This window comes from Artemia sp. Qi Xiang Cuo, chromosome 2, assembly GCF_049724085.1.
Source record: "Artemia sp. Qi Xiang Cuo chromosome 2, ASM4972408v1, whole genome shotgun sequence".
NCBI classification, from domain to species: domain Eukaryota; kingdom Metazoa; phylum Arthropoda; class Branchiopoda; order Anostraca; family Artemiidae; genus Artemia; species Artemia sp. Qi Xiang Cuo.
This window is the reverse complement of record NC_142795.1, coordinates 80,399,132-80,421,643: the sequence shown is the minus strand read 5'-3', so window position 1 is coordinate 80,421,643 and position 22,512 is coordinate 80,399,132. Positions and strand designations below refer to the sequence as shown.

The window sequence follows — 22,512 nt, the reverse complement described above, 5'->3', positions numbered from 1 at the left end:
CCCCTGCTCCTTAATTGATACCCCTGAAAAGCTCTTGTATTATGAATTTTCTTCAGTTTTCAATTACTTACAATTTTTATAAAACTATAACAAGACAGCTATAGATTACAGAAAAAAAAGTATTATATATTTGAATTCAGCTAAAGAAACTGCATTAGGTGTATAATTATTTTCCAGGTGTACTTACGTACAAAGCTCCATAATAAAAAATGTTAAGGGGAAAAAACTTTAGGAAATCTTCTGTAAAAGTTGAGTTTTGCGGAGCTTGAATCGGCACTTTATCCTGACCCCTTAGTTAACATCGACAAAGGCTATGAAGGAATAATTCAATCGGTCTCTAATTTTTTACCTTTTTTTTCTTTGTCTTACTTATTCATCGATATAAGACTTTGATCAAAAATGTGATTCAAGTTTAAAACAAATACGAATTCTTGTACCTCAAATACCTTGTACAAATCCTAAATAACTCTTCACCGAATTAATGATTCATTCTCAAGTTTAATTTTGATCTTTGATTATGTTGCTGATAAGGCTAAAAGGATACATGTCAATCAATTAGATGCGTGGTGATTCTGGACGCTGATAAAGCGATAGGTAGGCGATTTAAATTGGAGGTGCGTTCCTTGTCGAGTTCAGTGGCATTTATCGTCTCTTTGTTGTCTCAAAAAAATGGAAAAGCAAGTGCCAACCTCTGCGTACAAAGGACTTGGAGCTACATTGATCTTCCTTGGATTGGCCTTATTAGCTACTTCGGTAAGAATTTCACTCTTAGCTGGCAGGCTGGATAGACGTACCGTTTTTCGAACTAATGCGGTCGTTTTTATTCAAAGAGTATGTATTTTACACCAGCTTTCGGACTAGGAATTCTTTCTCGATCAATGCTCTTTTAGTGTTCTTTCTGCTAACACAATTGAATTTTGAGAGCTGAACAACAAAAAAACTGAATATTTTCAAAATTAGATTTATGGACATATCTGGGGAAAATTATCCGGGGGGGGGGAGGTATTTTTGGGGGGAAGAACTTTCCATGTAGGAATTTTCCGTGGTAAGGGGGGGGGTAATTTGTGTTGTTAAATTTACATTTATTCAAGCACCTGTCATAGGCAGCGCGATCGCGCTGCCTAAGTAAAGAACGGTGTTGGCTCAATGTAATACTTTTCATGGAAAAAGACTGTATAGCTCTAGCTGACTGAATTATAACCTAAGAAAATGCATAGTTAGAAGTGTCCGTTTCATTCCTTTGTTGGCATTAGTTCTATTTTACCATTGTAGTTTCCAGGGGGGGGGGTTATTGCCGTTGGGGTAAACACCTAGAACCGTCCTTTTGGGCCTTGATTTGCACTCTTTGAGACGTCGGCAATTGGCAGCCTGAAGCTTCTCTCCTTTTGTCCCACAAACTATTGTTATTTTCACAACTACAATGGTAAAATAGAACTAATGCCAACAAAGGAATGAAATGGGCACTTCTAACTATGCATTTTCTTAGGTTATAATTCGGTTCTAGGTGTTTACCCCTTGTCGGCGATTACCCCCATTGAAAATACCCCCCTCCGGAAAATACTCCCGGAGGAAAACACACCCCCCCTCGCGGAAAATACCCCCCGGAAAACACCACCACCCCGGAAAATACCTCCCCGCGGAAAATACCCTCCCGATAAATACCCCCATGGAAATTGAGGATTTTAAATCTTATATAATCTGCTCAGTTCTGTCATTCATTCCTTAGCCCCTACTCAAAACTTGCATTCAAAGAGCTGAAATAAATTTTAAGTAATGCCTTAACCCTTTGATGGCTGGTGGCTCTTATAAGGCACACCAAGATTTTTGCCTATAATTCCTTTCTGATTGGTTAAAACGATAAATTATCTGCATAGCCATAAACAAGAAAACGAGAGCTATCGAATGGTATATTACTTTGCCCCTTTATGAGTCATCTAAGAACCTTCGCACAGTATGGAATTTGACATAGTGAAATTTTTCGGATTTTGTGGAATGAAATAAATCTGACTTGGGTAGTATTGAATTTTATGTTGCTTGGCTGAAGCAAAAAAACCTTGTGGTGTTCGTTAGTGCCTGACGGTTCCATCTGTATTATTTTTATTCAAAACTTGTTAATCATCCACAAGCAAGGATGGTTTTTAAGCATGTATCTTATAAGACCCATCCGCCCTAGGGGAGAGAGTACAATACCGACCTGCCGAAAAGTTCAGTATAGTTTACTCACGTTGCATCGAAAATCTTAAATATATTTTTCAGTATTGTAGCCAGTGTTCCATTTTTCAGTACTTCCAAGTGTTAAATCTACTTATCTACTTACTTTCTACTTATTTTTGGAGGCTTAAGTTTTCGTGCCGGCCAAATACTTTGGTTTTGATTCCATTGAATCGTAATCCTATAATGTCTTATGGAATGAAAGGGTGCAATTGTTTTTAACAGCGGCATCTTTGCCGGGAGTGGAATTTTTGTCGGGACTGGCAAAACTAATTGTAAATTATGAAATACCACACCCATTTTTGATCCTGGTTGACCTATAAACGGCTAATTTATAATAAGGATCCTGGTTGACCTATAAACAGCTAAATTGTGTATATAAAGATCAGTTTAAATGAATGAATTTGTTTAAAACCGTAAGGTCATCTATATATAACCCATGCATTATCCACCCAGTTCACCAGTTTACTATCTACTATCAGCAGCTGAAGAGCCAATGAGATTATGGAGCAAATCAACTTCTTCCTTAGTCGATGAGGCAATATCAAGGAGTGAAGAAAGTCTGCAGGAAGCACTGAGAAGGCGACATGAAGGACGATTAAGAAGAGTGGATCTCAGCACTGCTGTTTTCTATGTCTTAGAGCCGGACGGCGATCCCTCTGACCTGAATTTGGAGGATTCTGAAGACGACAATGACCCTATCTTTTGCGAATCAGCAGAAGACGAGCACGATAGTAGTTGGGATGACAGCAACGATGAATACGAGCTACCACTTAGTCAAAGAGCAAAGTCTCGCCTAAAGTCTGCAAAATACCTCCGCGATGAAGCCAAAGTAGACGTGGCTCCTACATCTGTGGCTGAAAAGAGAAAAATCTGGAAGAAAACCCCTGCGCCAGAGTATGACGTGAACTGGAAAAGGCAAAATAATGCCAAGTTCTGACTCATCTCTGGTTACTCCAGTCGCATTCGTTCAAAAGTTCTTTGACTCTGAAATTATAAGCATCCTTGTACAAGAGACGAATCGGTATGCTCTGCAGAAGAAAGGATTGGAGTTGAAATGTACTATCAAAGAAACGGAACAATTTCTTGGAATCATTTTGCTTATGGGAATCGTGAAACTACCTCATATGTCTATGTACTGGAAAACGACTACACGTTATCCTCCAGTGGCTAACGCTATGGCACTCGACCGCTTCAAAAGAATAAGACAGTTCTTCCACGCAAATGATAGCTTCAAAGCAATAAAAAAGGGGAATTCGGGATACGACCCCCTCTTCAAGGTTCGACCCTTGTATGATACGCTTCGTAAAATATGAGAGAAGTCGCAAATGAAGAACGACAATCTGTGGATAAGTAAATGGTCCCGTTCAAGGGCCAGCTTGGGTTCAATCAGTACATCAAAGACAAGCCGCAGAAGCGGGGGATAAAAGTATTTACAGGAGCCGGAGCCAGTGGAACAGATTATGACTTTGAAATTTACAGTGGTAAAGGAACCATTGTCGGTTCAGCCCTTGGTATTGGTGCTGATGTTGAGCTATGCCTAGTCGAATATCTACCGAAGGACCAGAACTTCAAAGTGTTCTTTGACAATTTCTAAAGCAGTTTTCATCTGTAGAAAAGCTGCAGGAAATGGGAATCCAGTCAGTAGGCACAGTCCGAATAGACAGAATGCTGAAAGTAAAACTTCCGCCCTTGAAAGCTGACGAGAAGCTGAAAAGCTCTGGAAGAGAATCGTTCGATTGGTGGGTTGAGCAACATTCTGGAATAGTCGTGACGAAATGGTACGACAATATAAGCCTGTCCATCTTGATTCTTCATATGTTGGGCCTTACCCGCTTGATCAATGCAAACGGTGGGACAAAAAGGGAAGGCTTGAATTGAAATAGCCAGACCTCATGTCATTAAAGAGTATAACAAGTTCATGGGTGAGGTAGACTTGAATGACATGTTGATCGAGTTATATCGTACTGACATCAAGAGGAAGGAGTGGTACATGCGTCTAATTTATTACTTCCTTGACGTCAGTGTAGCCAATGCTTGGTAACCGTACAGGCGCAATCATCACTCTGACGCTGAGAAGCCCATATCCCTTGTTCGCTTTTGTATGGATACTGCTGACTGGCTGCTCAGAGGTGCCGTCATCCCTGCAACAAGGAAAGTTAGACCACCAATCGAGTCTCCAGTTACTATCAGACCGCAAAGCAAAACTAGGAGTGACAGCATCCCCAGTTCCAGCGTTTGCTTTGACAACACAACTCACTGGCCTGAGATGTTTGACGAAAGACTAAGATGCATGTCCTGTGCAAAACACGCCCACACGTTTGTCAAGTGCCTGAAGTATAATGTGTACCTTTGTTTAACAAAAGACAAGAATTGTTTCAAAGCATACCACTCAAGAGTTTAAGTAGACTGTTTCACTATTTAGCTGATGTGCCTTATAAGATCCATATTCCATATGAAATTAATGTTTGAAATAAATGGTTTTCCTCAGTTGTCCCTATGTCATGGACCCCTAGGAAACTAGTGAAAACCAAAACCGAGTTTTTCTAATCTTAGTTTCATAATTCAGCCATCAAAGGGCTAAGATACCATTTTTCTAAGGAATTTTTAGAGTTTTCAGTAGTGAGTGCATTTCCGGTTCGAGCAGCCAGATAGCAGATTAACATAGGATTTCTATGAATCACCCTCCCTTATCCCATAGGATTTCTATGACATGCCATGCCTTTTCCCATACGATTTTTTAACATGCCCTCTTACGCCACGACAGTCCTGGGAAGAATCCGTGGTTTGGATATGATTGTTGGTTTCGATATGATTGCCGGTTTGGATTTGATTGTTGGTTTGGATATGAGTGGCTTTTATGAGTGATTTGGATATGATTGTTAGTTGATATTAGTGGTTATTCTAAGTGGTTTGCATATGATTGTTGGTTTAGATATGATTGTTGGTTTGGGTAAGAGTGGCTTTTTATGAGTGGTTTGGATATAATTGTTGGTTTGGATATGATTGTTGGTTTGGATATGATTCTTGGTTTGGATATGAGTGGCTTTTGTAAGTTATTTGGATATGATTGTTATTTGGATATGATTGTTGGGTTGAATATGATTGTTGGTTTGGATTTGATTGTTGGTTTGGATATCAGTGGCTATTATAAGTGGTTTGGATATGATTGTTGGTATGAATATAAATAGACAAGGTCCCAGGTAGAAATATGATGTTATTACTGGGAGATTTTAATGCCCATATTGGTAGAAATAGGGATAGATGGTATCCCAGCCTAGATAAATTTGGTGTAGGAACAGAAAACAGTAATGGATGCATTCTTTTGTAATATCGTAGGTATAACAATCTAGTTATAAACAATATGGTGTTTGGTCATAGAATGGCTCACGAGTTAACATGGTATTCACGTAATGGTAAGACAGTAAACTTTATTGATTATATTATAGTAAACCGAAGACTGGCAGGATCAATACAAGATAATAGGGTATATAGGAGTGCTTTTATTAGGCTAATTTCAAAAGTAAAGATCACCATCTAGTAGTGTCAAGGGTTAATTTAAAGCTGAAATATCAGAAGGGTAACAACCTCCCAGGAAGTTATGATTTTGGTAGACTCCAGGATGAGAATTTGAGAGAAACTTTCTAGGAACAGTTGAATACTAAACTTGAGAGTTCAAAATTTGATAATGTGGAAGATGGTTGGAATAATTTTAGAAAAATAATTTGTGAAGTTGCTGAAGGTGTATTAAGGAAGAAAGCTAGAACTGCAGCTATGAATATTGGTGAAAAAGCTTTATATTTAATAGAAAAGAGAAAGAACTTCTACAAAAATTATCTGATTGATAAATTCTATGAAAACAAAAGAAATGTAAACAGAGGGGAGAAAGAATTAAAATATGAAGTACGAAGGTGTGAAGTGGAGGCAATGGATAAAATTGCCGAGGATTTGGAAGATGCAGTTTGACAGTATAATAGTAAAATGTTGTAATGGCACGTTAACAAACTGAGAGGGAGTAGTCAATCCGGACTTGTCCCAGTTAAAGATAGGAATGGGGTCGCAATTAGCGATAATGAAAAAACTAAAGAGAGATGGGCCGAACATTTTGAGAACTTGCTTAACCGAGAGAGAGTTGCAGGAAAAAATACAGAGGAAAATGAAAAAGTTTGTGATACTTTTGATGTGAGGGAAGATTTGTTTTGTGAGGAGGAATTAGAAACAGTACTAAAAGGATTAAAGACTAATAAGGCTCCAGGTGGTGATAGGGTGGTAAATGAGTTTCTTAAATATGGTTGCTCTGAGATTAGAAATAAGTTATCGAAGATTATGAACATGATTTTTGAAAAAGGGGAAGTACCTAACAATTTTAGGAAAACTTTAATTAAGCCACATTATAAGAAAGGTGATAAAAGTGAGTGTGGTAATTATCAAGGCATTAGTCTGGTCTCTGTAGGTAGTAAATTACTTAGTAATATGATTCTTTTTAGACTGAGAGATGCTGTAGACAAAGTTTTAAGAGAAGAGCAGTGCGGTTTTGGAAAAGGTAGAGGATGTGTCGACCAAATTTTCCCTCTTAGCCGAATAATTAAGAGGTGCCTGAGTTTTCAAACACCTTTGGTCCTCAGTTTTATAGATTACGAGCAAGCAATCGATTCTGTCGATAGAAGGGCTTTAGTAAAGGTTTTATCCTTATATGGTATACCAGACAAATACATTAAAGTGAATAGTGCTATGTACGAGAATAACACTGCTGCAGTTAAGGTAGGAAATGAGCTTAGCAGCTGGTTTTGTATTAAATCAGGACTTAAGCAGGGCTGTGTTCTATCCCCCTTTATATGGATTATTTTGATGGACTTTGTTTTAAGGAGCACAGGAAAGGTAATGGAAGACCACGGAATCAAATGGGGAGGAAAAAATCTCCTGGACTTGGATTATGCTGATGATTTAAGCATCCTAGATGAAAGTGTGAGCAAAATAAATGACGTTTTAGAGGTTTTGCGAGTTCAGGGTGCTAGAATTGGTTTGAAAATTAATGTTAGGAAGACTAAGTCACTAAGGCTAGGAATAAGTGAAGATGAAAAGGTGACGTTGGGTAATGAAAAGATTGATCAGGTGGGCAGCTTCACTTACCTTGGTAGTATTATTAGTAAAGATGGTGGGAGCAGTGAAGATGTTAAAAATAGAATAGCCAAGGCTCAGGGTGTTTTTTTCACAGTTAAAAAAAGTCTGGAAGAATAGGAAGATAAGTCTGCAAGCCAAGATTAGAATATTAGAAGCTACAGGGATGATAGTGGTAAAATATGACTCTGGAGCATGGACGCTCTAAAAAGCAGATGAAGATTTGCTCGACGTTTTCCAGAGAAATTACTTAAGGAGTTTTCTGGGTAACTGGCTGACTGACCGTATTTCAAACAATAGGCTATTCGAAAAATTTGGTTCAGTACTGCTCTCTAGGGCTATAATGAAGGAACGATTAAGGTGGCTAAGGCACGTTGTGCGGATGAAAGATGGCAGATTACTGAAGATTGTCCTTTTTTTGGCTAACCATCTAGGGCCAAACGGAAAGCAGGTCGTCCCCGTCTGGGGTTGGAGGACGTCAAAAAGAAAGATTTAAAGGAAAAGGGAACTTCGTGGGCGGGTGTAAAAAGGGAGGCTTTGAATAGATTGGGGTGGAGGAGGATCGTGCGTAGCTGTGTTGGCCTCAGGCGGCTTGGTGCTGCGGTGAGTTGTTAGTAATAGTAGTAGTAATATGATTGTTGGTTTGGATATGAGTGGCTTTTATGTATGGTTTGGATAAGATTGTTGTTTTGAATATGAGTGACTTTAGTGAGTTGTTTGGATATGATTGTTGGTTTGGACATGACTGTTGGGTTGAATATGATTGTTGGTTTGGATATGAGTGGCTTTTATGAGTGGTTTGGATATGAGTGGCTTTTATGAGTGGTCTGGGTATGATTGTTGGTTTGGATATGATTGTCGGTTTGGATATGACTGGCTTTTATGAGTGGTCTGGACATGACTGATGGTTTGAATATGATTGCTGGTTTGGATATGATTGTGGGTTTGGATATGAGTGGCTTTTATGAGTGGTTTTGATATGATTATTGGTTTGGATAAGATTGTCGGTTTGTATATGAATGCTGGTTTCGATATGAGTGGCTTTTATGAATGTTTTCGATATGATTGTTGGTTCGGATATGATTGTTGGTTTGGATATGATTATTGGTTTGGATATGATTGTGGGTTTGGATTTGATTGTTGGTTCGGATATGATTGTGGGTTTGGATATGAGTGATTTGGATATGATTGTTGGTTTGGATATGATTGTTGGTTTGGATATGATTGTTGGTTTGGATATGAGTGGCCTTTAATAGTGGCTTTTATGAGTGGTTTGCATATAATTGTTGGTTGTGATATGATTGTTGGTTTGGATATGAGTGGCCTTTAGGAGTGGTTTGGATATGTTTATTGGTTTGGATATGAGTGGCTGTTATGAGTGATTGGAATTTGGATATGATAGTTGGTTTGGATATGAGTGATTTGGATATGATAGTTGGTTTGGATATAAGTGGCTTTTATGAATAGTTTGGATATGATGGTTGGTTTAGATTTAATTGTTGGTTTGGATATGAGTGGCTTTTATGAATGGTTGGATATGATTGTTGGTTTGTATATGGTTGTTAGTTTGGATATGATTGTTGGTCTGGATATTATTGTTGGTTTAGATATGAGTGGCTTTTATAAGTGGTTTGGATATAATTGTTGGTTTGGATATGAGTGGCGTTCTTTGAATGGCTATCGTTTCTCTTCTATGTTTATTTTTTTCGTGAAACTAAGACTTCATAGAGAAATAATTCTATCCAAAGTGGGAAGGGTTGATTTCCCTGGAAGACACTGAGGTGTTTTCTCTACAAGCGCCATTATTTTCCCTCGAAGCATTTTTGTATACTCCGGCAACAAAATATTAATTAAAACGCTTTATCTAATTGATAATGAATAATCGCGTTTTGTGGAGATAAAAAAAAATTTAACTAATGTTATGTACACGAGTTGGGTTTGTCTCTTCTTGCTTTGTAAGAACGTCAGGAATTATGATTTTTCCTTGAACGCCAGCCTTTCTTAGCTTTAATATTTCTTGGCGATAAGGCACAATCGCGTTTTGAGGAGGTAAAACAAGACTAAAACTTATATTCTGTACACGAGTCGGTTTAATCTCTTTTTGCTTTGTAAAAGCGTCTGAGATTATTATTTTTCCTGCAACGCCAGCCTTTCTTTGCTTTAATATTTCTCGGCGATGAGGCATAATCGCGTTTGTGGACGTAAAGGAAGACTAAACCGTATACTCTGTACATGAGTTGGCTTTGGGTTTTATTGCTTTGTAAAAATGTCAGGAATTATGATTTCTCCTGAAACGCCAGACTTCCTTGGTTTTAATATTTCTTGGCGATAAGGCATAATCACGTTTTGAGAGGTAAAGGAAGACTGAAACTTATACTCTCTACACGAGTTGGCTTTGTCTCTTCTTGCTTTGTAAAAACGCCAGGGATTATGGCTTTTCTCAGAACGCCAGCCTTTATAGGCTTTAATATTTCTTGGTGATAAGGCATACTCGTGTTTGTGGAGGCAAAGGAAAACTAAACCTTATATTCTGTACATGACTCGGCTTTGTCTCTTCTTGCTTTGCAAAAACGTCACGAATCATGATTTTTCCTGGAACGCCAGCCTCTTTATTTGCTTGAATTATTCTTGGCGATAAGGCATAGTCGCGCTTGTGGGCGTAAAAGACGACTAAAACTTATGCTCTGCACACAAGTCAGTTTAATTTCTTCTTGCTTTGTAAAAACGTCAGGATTTATGATTTTTCCTGGAACGCCAGCCTTTTATGGCTTTAATATTTCTCGGCGATAAGGCATAATCGCGGTTTGCGGAGGTAAAACCAAACTAAAACTTATATTCTGTACACGAGTCACCTTCCTCTCTTCTTGCTCTTCCGCATAATCGCGGTTTGCGGAGGTAAAACAAAACTAAAACTTATATTCTGTACACGAGTCACCTTCCTCTCTTCCTAATTCTTGGCGATGAGGCATAATCGCGGTTTTTTTGAAGGTCAAGGATGACTAAAACTTATACTCTGGAAAAGAGTTGGCTTTGTCTCTTCTTGCTTTGTAAAGACGTCAGGAATCATGATTTTTCCTGGAACGCTAGTCTTTCTTGGTTTTAATATTTCTTGTCGATACGGCATAATCGTGTTTTATGGAGGTAAAGGAACACGGAAACTTATACTCTGTTCACGAGATGGCTTTGTCTTTTTGACTCTTGTGGGGTTAAAGGAAGACTAAAACTTATATTCTGTACATGACTCGTTTTAATCTCTTCCTTGCTTTGCAAAAACGTCACGAATTATGATTTTTCCTGGAACGCCTACCCTTTTTGGTTTTAAACTTTCTTGGCGATCAGGCATAATCACGTTTTTGTGAAGGTAAAGGAAGACTAAAACTTATAATCTGTAAATGATTCGGCTTTGTCTCTTCTTGCTTTGTAATAACGACAGGGATTTATGGTTTTTCCTCGAACGCCAGCCTTGCTTATCTTTAATAATTCTTGGCGATAAGGCATAATCGTGTTTTGTAGAGGTAAAATAAGACTAAAGCTTATATTCTGTACACGAGTCGGCTTTGTCTCTTCTGGTTTTGTAAAAAAACGTCAGGAATTATGATTTTCACTGGAACACCAACCTTTTTTGACTTTAATATTTCTTGATGATAAGGCATAATCCATTTTTGTGGAGGTAAAGGAAGGCTAAAACTTATATTCTTTATGCGAGCTATTTTTTCTAACTTATATTCTTTATACGAGCTATTTTTTCTAATATTAGCAAGTTTTCTGTCAAAGGTAAAAAATTTTTCGTAGAAGTAACACGTTTTCTGCTAATAGTAACAATTTTTGTCTTAGAAGTAGTTTTTCCTAAAAGTAACAAATTTTTCCTAATACTAACAAAAGTTTTACTTAATACTAACAAGATTTTTGGTAGAAGTATAATAGCAAGTTTTCTGTCAATGGTAGGGACTGATTTCATGCTTCCTATTGCTAATGAACGTTGTAGCTTGTTCTTTTTTCTCATAGTTAAACGTGTAGATTGTTTCTTTTTCTCCTCGTGAAACTGAATTTGTTTTCGGAACTTGTTGCATGATGATTTTAGGTTGTGGAACTTGCTGAGGGCTGATTTTTTGTTCGTGAAACTTTTTGTCTCTCCTTGCAAAACTTATACAATGATTTTTCTTATCGTTAATCAGATTTTGTTCAAGGAACTAATTGCGTGCCAATTTTAGTTCGTTTTACTTGTTTCACATTGATTTTATCTTCGTGAAACTTGCGCATTGATTTTTTTTCTCTTGAAACGTGTTACACGTTGATTTCTATTTCAATAGAAAATGCCCATTCTCCTTGAAAATGTACAGTGATTGTTTTTTTTTCTTTTTCATTGTGACACTCATCTTGCTCCCAAAACTCATTACATGCTGATTTTTTTCGCAAAACTCGTTGCATGTTGATTTTCTCCTCATGAAATTCGTACATTGATTTTTTTTCATCACGATGGAAATTTTTTCTCATCTTTGAGAAAATTCAGAACTTAAGCGGAACTTTTTTCTTCTTTGGGGAAACTCAGAATTAAAGTGTAACTTTCTCTCTTCTTTGGAAAAATTCAGAATCGAAGAATTTTTTCAAATATGACTTTTTTTCTGTTCTATCGACTTTTTTCCTCTTCTTTGGAAAAATTTTGAAGAGAACTTGAAATTTTCATCGCTTTAAAAAAGCACAGAATTAAAGTGGAACTTTCACTCTTTCTTGGAAAAAAATTCAGAATCAAGGTATAACTCTTTCTATCTTCAACGAAAAAACTCAGAACAAAACTCAAAATTTTTTCCCTTCAATTCAGAACTTAAGTGAGACTTTTTGTTCTTCTTCGGGGAAATTCAGAAGTGATTATTAGCTTTTTTCCTCTTCTTTGGAAAAATTTTGAAGAGAACTTGAAATTTTCATCGCTTTAAAAAAGCACAGAATTAAAGTGGAACTTTCACTCTTTCTTGGAAAAAAATTCAGAATCAAGGTCATCCAAATTCAGAATCAGAATAAATCCCTGACATTTTTACAGAGCAAGAAGAGAGAAAGGCAACTCGTGTACAAAATATAAATTTAATCTTCTTTTGCCTCCACAAACGTGATTATGCCTTAAAACCAGAAAAGGTAGGCGTTCCAGGGAAAATCATAATTCGTGAAGTTTTTGCAAAGCAAGAAGAGATTAAACCAAATCATGTACAGAATATAAGTTTTAGTCTTCCTTTGCCACCACAAAACACGAGTATGCCTTATTACTAAGAAATATTAAAGCCTAGAAAGGCAGGCATTTAAAGAAAAATCCCAATTCCTGACGTTTTTACAAAGTAAAAAGAGATTAAGCTCACTTGCGTATAGAGTTTAAGTTTCAGTCTTCCTTTACCTCCACAAAACGCGATTATGCCTATCGCCAAGAAATATTAAAGCCAAGAAAAACTGGCGTTCCAGAAAAAATTATAATTCCCGACGTTTTCACAGAACAAGAAGAGACAAAGCAAACTCGTTTACGGAGTATAAGTGTTAGTCTTCCTTTACCTCCACAAAAAACGCGATTATGCCTCATCACCAAGAATTATCAAAGCAAAGAAAGGCTGGCGTTCAGGATAAGTCATAATCCCTGACGTTTTTACTAAGCAACAAGAGACAAAGCCAACTCGTTTACAGAATATAAGTTCCAGTCTTCTTGTACCTCCACAAAACGCGATTATGCCTTATCGCCGAGAAATATCAGAGCAAAGAAAGGCTGGCGTTCCAGGAAAAATCATAATTCCTGACGCTATTACCAAGCAAGAAGAGATTAATCCGACTCGTGTACAGAATATAAGTTTTATTCTTCCTTTACCTCCACAAAAAACGCGAGTATGCCTTATCACGAAGAAATATTCAAGCCAAGAAAAGCTGGCGGCCTAAGAAATGTCATAACTCCTGACGTTTTTACAAAGCAAAAAGAGAGAAAGCCGACTCGTGTACAGAATATAAGTTTTAGTCTTGTTTTACCTCCTCAAAACGCGATTGTGCCTTATCGCCAAGAAATATTAAAGCTAAGAAAGGCTGGCGTTCAAGGAAAAATCATAATTCCTGACGTTCTTACAAAGCAAGAAGAGACAAACCCAACTCGTGTACAGAATATAAGTTAAATTGTTCCTTTAGCTCCAAAGAACATGATTATGCATTATCAATTAGATAAAGCGTTTCTAAGAAGTCTTAGTTTCAAGAAAAAAAATAAATATAAAAGAGAAACTATAGCTATTCAAAGAACGCCTCTTATCTCCAAACCAACAATCATATCCAAATTACTCATAAAAGCCACTCATATCTAAACCAACAATCAAATCCAAATCAACAACCATATCCAAGCCACTCATAAGAGCCAATGATATACAAACCTACAACCATATCTAAACCAACACTCATATCCAAATCACTCATAAAAGCTACTCATATCTAAACCAACAATCATATCCAAACCAACAATCACATCCAAACCATTCATAATAGTCACTCAAATCCAAACCTACAACCATATATAAACCAAAAATCATATCCAAATCACTCATAAAAGCTACTCATATCTAAACCAACAATCATATCCAAACCAACAATCACATCCAAACCATTCATAAAAGTCACTCAAATCCAAACCAACAATCATATACAAACCAAAAATCATATCAAATTAACTAACAACAGCCGCTCGTATCCAAACAAAAAATCATATCCAAAACACTCATAAAAGCCACTCATATCCAAACCAACAATCATAACCAAACCAACAATCATATCCAAACCAACAATCATATCCAAACCAACAATAATGTCCAAACCTAATAATAGGCACTCATATCCAAACCAACAATCATATCCAGACCACTCATAAGAGCCACTCATATCCAAACCACCAATCACATCCAAACCACTCATAAAAGCCACTCATATCCAAACCAACAATCATATCCAAACCAAAAATCATATGCAAACCAATCACAATTTTTCCATATCCAAAACATTTTGTAGTGTATTTTTTTGTAGTGTATTTTATTCGCAGTGTATTTCATTTTCTCTTTTGTCTTTTTCTCTTTGTGTTACTCCGCAAGTGTCATAACTTTTTATGACGTAGGTTATAAATAAATTATTATATTCAAACCAATCATAAAAGCCACTCATATCCAAACCAACAATGATATCAAAACCAACACTCATATCCAAACCACCAATCATATCCAAAACATTCATAAGAGCCACTCATATCCAAACCACCAATCATATCCAAACCAACAATCATATCCAAACCGTCAGTCACATCCAAACCACTCATAATAGCCACTCATATCCAAACCAACAATCATATCCAATCGAACAGTCCTATCCAATCCGTTAATAAAAGACACTCATATCCAAACCAAGAATCATACCCAAACCAAAAATCATATCCAAACCATTAATAAAGGCCACTCATATCCAAACCAAAAATCATATCCAAACCACTCATAAAAGCCACTCATACCCGAACCAACAATCATATCCAAACCAAATATCGTATCCAAACCAACAATCATATCCAAACCAACAATCATATCCAAACTACTAATAATAGGCACTCATATCCAAACCAACAATCATATCCAAACCATCAATCATATCCAAACCATCACACCCAAACCACTCATAATAGCCACTCATATCCAAACCAACAATATTCAAACCAACAATCATATCCAAGCCAATAATCATATCAAAACTAACAATAATATCCAAACCAACAATCATATCAAAATCAATCATAAAAGCCACTTATATCTAAACCAACAATCAAATCCAAACCAACAATCATATCTAAACCACGGAATGTTGCCAGGGCTGTGGTGACGTTAGAGGGCAAGTCACAGAAATTCTATGGGAAAAGGGAGGATATGTCACAGAAAGCCTATGGAAAAAGGGAGGGCATGTCATAGAAATCTTATTTTAATCTGCTATCTGGCTGCGCGAACCTGAAATGCCTTCACTACTGTTTTCTTTTGGTTGACCCAGGGTCAGCCCCCCCCCCATAATTATTTTCTGGGTGCGCCACTATTCTTCCATTAAGGTGAACGTCTTCCATCCGTAATAATTAAAAATTAGCAATATGTTGATTCCTTAATATAAATACAACTTTGAAAAAAAGCTACCCCTACCCCTTTTTAAGATATTTAGTGTCATTTGTTTTACCATTATTTTTTGCTAATTTTACACTGACAATTCTTTTTTTTTTTTAGTTGTGGTGCCTACTTAAACCAAGAACTGCACAACTGTATAGGGGATTTTCATTCCTGGTTCTAAAAGTTTTCACTCGAACGATTCAACCAATTAGACTAAACTGTCTCTGATGCTTCAAAATATTTTTAAAAGTTGAAACATAAAACACTTTCATAGTTAATTTTTTAATGAATAAATTATCAAGTTCAATATTTATTCTTCGAATTTTTCAGTTCTGTACTCGAAATCCATTAACTTTTTTTTTATAACAATATTCATTTGGCTTTGAAACTAAATTGTTGTTGATTCTTAGAGTTTCGTTTCTCCTTAGGAAAATTTCTGGCTTCTTGGAAGAGTAGCTTTTAGATTCAGGCACTGTAGATACCGATTCTGAATTTCTAGCATAAAATTCCCCTTATTTATGCGTTAGTAAATGTATTTTCTTTTTCAGGCATTAGACTTGGTATTCAGCACCTGTAATTTTTACATCAAATATGTATGTTCAGGCTTTTGGGCTGGAATACCCTGCATTGTCACAGGTACCCTGGCAGTAGCTGCTTCCAAAAGATCAACACATTGCTTTTTATCAACTCATTTAAGCTTTGCCATATTTTCATCTTTGCTTGCATGTGGACCAACTATTTCTGGATTAATTGGCTTGAATTATCACCTTGGAGATGAAAGGGGTTATGTATTATCAGAACACCCGTTTCAACTGTGCAAAGATAACGTAACTTCGTCTACATACTACTATGGCGCCTGTTACATGTCGTGCTGTAGTTGCAATTATGACTATCTTGGTGGTAACCTTTACGATTATCATTTCTTCTACGATTTTGAAGGCGAGAGTGCAGGTATTATAATAAATTCAGTGCTCGCGGGATTGGGGGTTTTATCATTAGTAATATCCGTAGCTAATACGACACTATTCTGTCAAGCAACTACCTGCTGCCCAAAGGCAGATCAAAAAGAGTATATGATTTACGATCGGAACACTTTCCCGCAATATCAAGTGTTCTCTAACCCTGAAGTTGTGAACCAAGTCCAGGATAAGCCAGTGACAGCCGAGGAAAATACCACCAATTAGCTTTTGTTATTCTTTTATGAAACAAAATGTGTAAATAAAAGGTTCAATAATTTTGTTAAGCTATGTGTAATACTAGGTCTACTACCAGGGCTGTATCCAGAGGGGAGGGGTTAATAGGTTTAACCCCTTCCCATTTCCGTGCCACGCTTATTCAAAATTTTGTCTTTTCGCCCCGTATTTATAGTTATATATCTGTACATCCGCTCTAATTGTACACAAGTAATTTAAAATATCCACTGGGTTAGGGTCCCCTCAGCCCCAATTTCTTTATGCATTAGGATTCCATCGGCACTAAGACTTACATATGTAAGCTTCAAGTCGGTCGGAATAAAAAGTTTTTGGCTCTTTTTGGGACGGATTTTTGGGTGAAATAATACTTTTTATTTTTCAATTTTGTTTTGTACACTGTATCAGATGCAACGCTATAGCGTTACCTATAGTAATGGCCATACAGCTCCAATGTTTTATTTTTTTTTCCAGAGGCACTTCATAGTGAAGGAGTGGTCGTAAAAACTTCAAAGTGGGCTCATTTGATTGGAAATCGAGAGTTCTAGTGCCCTTTTTAAGGGTCAATGTTGATTGGAAGGCAACGAACACCTCTTCCACGCTAACCATTTCCCCAAACACATCCAATCAAAATTTTGAGATAGCCATCTTGTTCTACGCAGTTGATTTCCACATAGAAATTATTTTTTTGAGGAGGACACTCCCCCACAGCCCTCAGGGCAAGGTTCGTAAGTTATGCCCTGGGAGCATATAAGCTTCTTATAGAAAGCTTTGTCGTAGAAACTTCAAAAAGGACTCATTCGATTGGAAATTCAAAAGGCTAGTGCCCTTTTTAATATTCGGAAGTGATTGGACGGCAAATAACCCCCCTCTCATGCCCACCTTTTCCCTAAACACATCCAATCAACATTTTGATATAGCCATTTTAGTCAACATAGTTGAAAATTCTGGATATGATGGCTCAGAGAATGAACACCCCCCACAGAGTTGAAGGTATGGACTGTAATTTATTCTCTGGGGACATGTAAGCTTTTTGTTCAAAGTGTTGTTGGAGAAACTTCAAAAAGGGCTCATTTGATTGGAAATTTAAATGGCTAGTGCCCTTTTCAACAGTCAAAAGTGATTGGAAGGCAACTAAAACTCCTTCCACGCCCACCATTTCCCCAAACACATCCAATCATAATTTTGAGACAGCCATTTTGATTAACGTTGCGGAAAGTTCTGGAAATTATATCTTTGAGCATGACACTCCCCAAAGGTCTTCAGGGCAAGGGTCATAAGTTATGCCCTGGGGGCATATATAGATAGATAGATCGTGTATTTCAAAAGCCCAAGAGCCATATACACACAAAAATTTATGAAAAATAAAGAAATCACAAGAGAACAAATTACGAAACACACATTAACATAATACATAAAGAAAAATACCTTATGGTAATTTATTGAGAAAATAAGTTTAATTCCATATAATTAAAAATATTTAATTGTAAAAACTTTTCCTTCTTTCTAATCCCTTCTGTATGTACGCACCAATAGGAAATATTGTGGTTGGATTACTACTTTGTAAAATTTTAGGAAGCAGCAAAACAATCCCATGTAAGTAAGTTTCCCTTAAATCAGAGAGCACCGGGCACTTTCGGAGAAAATGGTCCAAATCTTCGTCTTCATCCCTACAAAGAGGACACACATACCGACCATCTGGATGTACTATCCCCCTGTCCAACACCATTTGCCTGCTCTGGATTGGAAGGCAATTGGCCCTAAGCTGAATCCATCGACATAAGATCATAGCCGGTAAATTAAATTTAAAATAAATGTCCTCTCCAAAACTAGGTTTAACCTGAGTATAATGATTCAATGTATCAGAATTTAAAACCAGCCCTTGCCAAAACTGAATTTGTTGACCCTCTAAGATAATTCGTACCTGGCTTACTAAATTTGTTGGTAGATCACGGGAACCAAGACCGTCAGTCCATAAGTAAGGCATTCCCACTCTTTCTAGTAATGACCTAATTTGGGATGGCCACGACGTTTTCGAACCATAACTCAACATCTGATAATAAGCAGCTCTTACTAGTCTATCTTCATTACACCTAATAGTAGGAGAAAAATAAGTTTTGACCAGGAAAAAATTGGTACAGAAATGGTTTCTTCACCATCCGGACCGGAAAAAAAAAATGCTTAACAGCATATCAGAAATATAAATCTCTAGCTCGATGTGAAATTGTTTCTTTTTAATATTTTTTTATTTATTTTCTCAAAAACCGGGAAAAAAAATTAAAAACGTAAACTATAATTTTTTGAACGTCTTTTTAGATCAAATTTTGGCTCTTGATTAATTTCTTATGCTAATTTCACTATTTCAACAAAAGAAAATATTTATCAGTAAAAAAAAAAGAAATATGGGAAAAAAACTGTGTCTTAGTGGAAAAAAACTCTTAACAGCGTTTAACAAGATCTACTGCGGAATAATTTTGTCGTTATTGTAGTCTATTTGGCTATGTAAACGAAAGGCTTAGAAAAAAAAGACTAAACAACAATAAACAGGAATGACGAAACACCTCAGCGCCAAACACCATGAGACAAGGTAGGTTCTAACTTAATGTGTTCAGAGAAAAGCTTTTATCTTATTTTTCAAATATTTAAAAATTGCACATCATCAAAATGTAGGAACTAGATTTTTCATCATCACAGTTAACTGTTATTCTTCTTCACTAAGTTCTTCTTCTTGAAACTTCGAAATGTTGCACGAGCTTCCTTTACAGGTCCGGCAGGCTATAGGCTAGTACACTCAAGTCCGTTTTTCTTACAGGTACACTTTTCACTATCACAGCCGTCAATACGACACGAGCATTTGATAATTTTCAGCAGCTGAGACGGAGCGGCTGGGAGATCTGTTTTTATTGGTGCAAAAACTTCGTTATCCTGCAGTTTCCATCCCAGGCGTAAAGGGTCTACTGGGTTCCCGAGCCAGATTTGAACTTGGCAGTAGACACGTAGCGAGTGGTACTTCGCTGCTGCCTGAGTCGGTGGCAGTTTTTGTGGATGCACGAAAGTGGTGGCAGTGCTCACTTTTCGGTGAAAGATTAGCTTTCTGGCAGTGTCCAGGTTCGAAACATCAGGGCAACCGTACAGTATCAACAATGCTCACTCTCCTGCTGCCACAATATCGTCAAGCGATGCGAGCTTGTCGCCAAATATAGCAGTGCTGTCCCTGAAACTCTTGTTGGAAAGTAGCAGCTGAACGGCTTTGCCCTTTCCTATTCCGTAAAGGTGAGAGGTTGTGTCACAACACAGCACGGTATTACATAGCTCTATCATTTGGCTGGATTTAGTTATTTGCTTCTAATTCATTTCACTAACATCTAACGCTGAATTTTTCCCACCAAGCCTAGCTACAGGTGAGAAATATACACGCCCGGAATGCGAATCTTATCGATTGCAAGGAAGAACCAACATGTCAGCATCATCAGCAACCACGATTGTGTCTGTAAGACTAGCAGCTTCTACGGCTTTTTCTACAATCAGAACGTCGGCGTCTCCTTCCGAGTGGAAAATTCGGACACCTACGGCTTCCAAATGGTTGCCGAGCAGCTTCAGGAAACGTCCTTTGTTTGTCTTACATGAAAGAAACTCTTCTTTCTTCATGCAGAGGGTCATCTCTTCGGTGAAAAAAACTTGGCGGCCAACCATCCTTCCTTGACGTAAATGGGTAGCATCTTTGATTGCTGGACCACCTTCATATCCGTCAAACACAACGATCGCACTAGGGTACCTTGCTTGTACGTAATGGACGTATGAAGCAAAGATGACCTTGAAGTTTGACCCTACCTTCAACGGAACTCGAAGTAGAAGAGAACCCCCATCCAAGACGATGTTACACGCAGAATCAGGTCTTGAGGGTGACTGAGTCTCAATCCCGCAAGCCTGAAAGATCGCTTTTGCAAGCTCTGGCTTATTTGCTTTTCTCATAAGGCCATCGCTTTCGAAAAGAAAAGGAGGAATCGTACAAATTTCGTACTTGAAGTATTCTTCTCGGAGGTCAGTTCGTTGGGCTACTATTATAAGCCGCTGGAAAAGGAGCGCCGGATCTATGTGCGCTACCCCGCCTTTTTGGCATTCATTAGGGTCACTTGGTCTTTTTTCTTGAAGACTTGCTCCTTCAAGGTTTTTCCCGTCATCTTACTTAGAATCAACTTTCCAGTCACATCGGCCTCGTCAACATTAACATCTTGGGAAGAAGTTATGCCGTTGGCAATGTTTCTAAGCTGATTGTCACCTCTGAACGGAGAAGATAGTCCGAAGTATCCGAAGAGCTTCTGGGTATCGTCGAAGTCACGCTCCTTTCTACTGCAACTCATGTCGCGGTGCTGCTTACTTGTCGAGTAACCAATTTTTGTCAAATTTTGCATCAAGAGGCTGATCTCCAGGCATGCTGGTCTTGACAGAACCCAAATGACTCTCTGCTGTTCTGTCATCCCACCTCCAGTTGTAAGACCGCCCAATGTTTTCAGACTTCTCATACACTCCGGCTCGATGACAAGATCTGCCGAGAGCCCAGCCCAGCGTCGCTCTGATCTTCTAATGGTGTGACCTCCCGGTTCAAATGCTTCGAATACTGATGGGTGACTAGTTTGAAGCTTAGCCATATCTTGCTTGTATATCCAGACCGACTTGACATAGAGGTTTTGTCCAGATACTGCTAGAAACAGAAGCATCTCTACTGCAGATTGTAGGTGCAAATCCCACAGGCCTAGTCTCTCGGCACGTATGAACTTAAGCAGTATCCCAAGCATGTCAAGATTCTGAAACCAGAGCTTCGCAGTTCTCTGAGTCAGCAGGTCTTGTCGTCTCTGCTTGAGAAAGTTTTCAAGTTGCTTGAGCTGGGGATCATGACTGAGATCTTCGGGTGGGTGGTTTCCATCCAGTACGTTAGCGAATACTGTAGACATGGCTAGAGACGTCAACGTCGCTTGCTCTTCTTCGAGGAGATGAGCATATGTGGCCGAGATCACGAGAATGTGAGCTCGAACAGCTCTAGAAATCGCTTTTCCAGAAAGAATGTGCGGCACTGCACCAGTCGCGTATACCAATTCCAGAACCTCTTTCAGACCAGAACCTTGCTTGAGGTGTCCTATGCATCCGAAGAAATTCATGATCAAATGGAAACCGCCTAACTTGAGAACAATACTACTCAGCTCATTCGTCGTGTCGGACTTGAGGATCTTCATTGACTTCCACCAGAGCGGCTGGTCAAATGTGAGAACGGGTGTGAATCCGTAGGTTCTGCCTTGCGAAGCTACAAAGCGCATGGTTGAGTAAAGGCAGGATTCGTTGCTAGACGGGAGGTCAATCATGGGCAAAAACAAGACGCTTGCCTTGCTGCAAAGGTTTCCCGTTTCATGATGTATTTGGTTAGAGGAAACTGACTGCATGAATCCATTCCAGCTCGGCCTTGGGACATTCAGGAACCCGGTAGCTAACCAGAGCTGATCGAGGGAGGCATACGGGTCGTTGACATTTTTGCCAGAAATCTTCTCATATTGCACCTTTGAAAGCACTGTCTCACTTAAGCGGTAAGGGTAGATGGGAATTTTTCCTTTTTCGGCTACTTCATCTAATGAAACTTCAACTCTCGGAATGGGCGATCGGCTGTTAATGAGGGGAGGCGTGACTGTTGCTAGCAGAGACATCCCATGGAAAGTGTTTCTTCCGTCCATCGTGCAAACATCGTGATCTGCATTATCAGCTACATGCTGCACAGCATGTGCGGAGGTAACTCCTGCAAGGCTAGATTCATCATGGACTGATTCACAGCGTTTAAATTTCTGGACTTCAGCATAAGAGGAGCAGAATTCATG

At 38.2% G+C, this 22,512-nt stretch overlaps 1 protein-coding gene across 1 annotated transcript; it reads left to right on the top strand.

Annotated features, from left to right (window-relative positions):
* The first annotated feature begins 597 nt into the window (after positions 1–597).
* On the top strand, positions 598–16,694 carry LOC148955668 (uncharacterized). Its single transcript, XM_089108297.1, has 2 exons — positions 598–753; positions 16,010–16,694. Exons 1-2 carry the CDS (start codon positions 670–672, stop codon positions 16,643–16,645), a joined length of 720 nt encoding a protein of 239 aa, XP_088964423.1. The 5' UTR covers positions 598–669; the 3' UTR covers positions 16,646–16,694.
* Positions 16,695–22,512: the final 5,818 nt, after the last annotated feature.

What these genes read in the sequence shown, in the direction of transcription:
- LOC148955668 (XM_089108297.1), top strand. Translation starts at nt 670, where the DNA reads ATGGAAAAGCAAGTGCCAACCTCTGCGTACAAAGGACTTGGAGCTACA. An exon ending in TGGCCTTATTAGCTACTTCG is followed by an intron (nt 754 to 16,009) that starts GTAAGAATTTCA and finishes TTTCTTTTTCAG; the next exon opens with GCATTAGACTTGGTATTCAG.